A 2,612-nucleotide genomic window follows, 5' to 3' on the forward strand; every position below is an offset into this window, starting at 1 on the left:
AAAAATAGATGTCCAAGATTAATTGTCAATTTAAACAATCAAGAAATAATTAGTCACTTTTTTCCAATTCTGCCCTTAATGATAGTGTAGTTCAATTGAAAAGTTATGTGGACTTTTGGTATTCTTGGTATAGTAGGGTTATATTAGTCAAATTACATCTTGTATTAAATTTTCCTTGAGGGGTGTGCATGACCTTACCCTGACAAACAATTGTGGACGGAGGGAGTAACTAATAGAAAGGCAAAAACACATTTTGATTTGGACGGAAAAAGTATTGATTTAAAAATATAATTTTCTTTTTTGCACATGATTAATTAAATACACGCAAAATACACTTAAATTGAAGTGCTCTCTTTGCCCCCACTTAGAAGAGCCAAGAGAAATATTATAAATAGTTTATTCTTTCCAACCTACAAACACGGTGAAATTACGTTTATTTACCACTTTTTAACTTTTATATTTTAAAAAAAGTTATTATCATGAAATTTTTAGCTATCATAATTTTTTTTGTATGAAATTTAAATTCTATAATAGTAAATATTTTTCAAAAATAACTCGTAAACATTATTTTTACGAAATTACATGTCCTTTCAAATGTTCAATTTATTATATTATATACATATAATCATCAAACTTTACTTGTTGGAATAAAGTAATATAATGATCACAAAAGTTGATTTTGTAACTTTATTTTTACCTTAGGTAAAATTTAATCATAATTTGTTATAACAATAAATATTACTCAATGAATAAAGTTTCAATCGATACGTAAAATTAATATTTCTTTCAAATAATTATCAAAGATCAAAGATAATATTAATGAAAATCAAACTTTTTACAACTTCGGATTAACCCTATCACGATAATTTTTTTCATTGGACTTTCGATTCTTCTCCACCATCATAGTCCGATGCATAGAGTATTTCGAATTTATTTAAGGGTTCGGGGAAAATATGCACAAAGTATTTCGCGTTCGGAAAATTGCCGGCTATTTAACTGACCAATAGTTGATGGACACCTGTCAATTGTTCGATTTGACATCCAACTTGCATAACACTTGATCTACTCTCCACTTCTCCGTCACATTTCCGAACGGCTTTTCTTCTCCGTTTCATTGAACCGTTTTCCGACGAGCTTACCGGTTCAGGCGATGCTCGTCTTTTCGCCGTAACTCGAACCGGTTCCGGTTCATTCAAACCGATCCGGTGCGGGAAATTCAAATGTGCTTTTGATCCTCTCATTCTATAAGCAGCTTTATCATAAGCAATAGCAGCTTCTTCAGCTGTTTCATACGTTCCAAGCCAAACCCTAGCTCCGTTCTTCGCCGGATCTCTAATCTCCGCCGCAAATTTCCCCCACGGCCGCTGTCTAACGCCTCTATAATGTCTTCCCTTGGGTGTTTCAGCCACCGGAGCTGCCGTCTTCTCCGCCGGAGAAGGTACAAATTCAGGCGCCGACTCAATTTCCTCTCTCGGTTCCGATTTTACTTCGCCGGTGGTGAAACTAAACGGCGACCATCCGACGCTAAGAGCGTCCTTTAATAGACCGTAAATTACCATATCTTCGGAATCGTCGACTTTTAGTGGTAAATCTCCCCATGTTTCAGTTAAACAGGGGATTAGACGACTGAAGCTTGAATTCCGGCGATACACCGGGAAGTTCGTCGGTAGCAACTGTTGATCCATTTTGCTTTGAATTTTAGTTTTTTCTAGTGATTTATGAGGTTTTTGGTGTTCAATTTGGATTGGTGAAGTATGAGGGAGGAAATATATATAGGGAAGTGAGGAGGAATGAGATTCATGCATCTACAAAAAAAAGGACCTATGATGTTGTCATGTATTTTTTTCGTATTCGATTTTCGATATCCATATTAAAAACTTCACTAATTCGTATTTGTACATTATTTAACTCATTAAGAAAGACAATGCGTTCAACTGAATTTTTTTATGCATAAAATTTGAATTTAAGACATCTGATGGAGAAAAGAGGAATCTCAACCCGTTATCACAATCAACATTATAGTTTTTTTTAAAAATTATTTATAATATTTGTATTTGCGATTCAATTTTAATTGAAGGAGTATTTATCATTTCTCGATAATTACAAATGGTAATATAAAAAGGTTATGTGTAATGGTGATAAGGTGGGTTCTTGGAAGTTTCTATTGTGGGCAAGTGGACATATTGTTTAGTGCAATATATTATCACGTGGCCAAAAGGCAAAGATACAACTTGAATAAGTGGCAATTAATGACGTCATTGATTTCGACAGATCAAGTACTTACTACGCCATATTTTATTTGTCAAAATAATTGTTTGTTAGTTAAAAATGTAGTGTCTTTTGGTAGCTGGTTAGAATCATATATGTATTAGTAATACATCAATAAGTTATTTTATTTTGTGTAAATACATAAATTTTTTCATAATTTATGCATATATTAGTTGTGTAAATTTTTGAGTTAAAATTAAATAATATATTACTTTTATATATGAATAATTGTCTTTTAAATTATTTTTTTATGAATAAAATCATTATTGTACTTGAAATACTTTTAAATTAGTTTTCAACCTTGAAATTGGCTTTTTCTAGTTGAAGTTGAAATAGTAGTGGAC

At 32.1% G+C, this 2,612-nt stretch overlaps 1 protein-coding gene across 1 annotated transcript; it reads right to left on the bottom strand.

Annotated features, from left to right (window-relative positions):
• Positions 1-750: 750 nt before the first annotated feature.
• On the bottom strand, positions 751-1,769 carry LOC102587576 (ethylene-responsive transcription factor 1). Its single transcript, XM_006365279.2, has one exon. It carries the CDS (start codon positions 1,683-1,685, stop codon positions 993-995), a length of 693 nt encoding a protein of 230 aa, XP_006365341.2. The 5' UTR covers positions 1,686-1,769; the 3' UTR covers positions 751-992.
• Between the last annotated feature and the right edge of the window lie 843 nt (positions 1,770-2,612).

The sequence above is a fragment of the Solanum tuberosum genome, unplaced genomic scaffold, assembly GCF_000226075.1.
Source record: "Solanum tuberosum cultivar DM 1-3 516 R44 unplaced genomic scaffold, SolTub_3.0 scf00543, whole genome shotgun sequence".
NCBI classification, from domain to species: domain Eukaryota; kingdom Viridiplantae; phylum Streptophyta; class Magnoliopsida; order Solanales; family Solanaceae; genus Solanum; species Solanum tuberosum.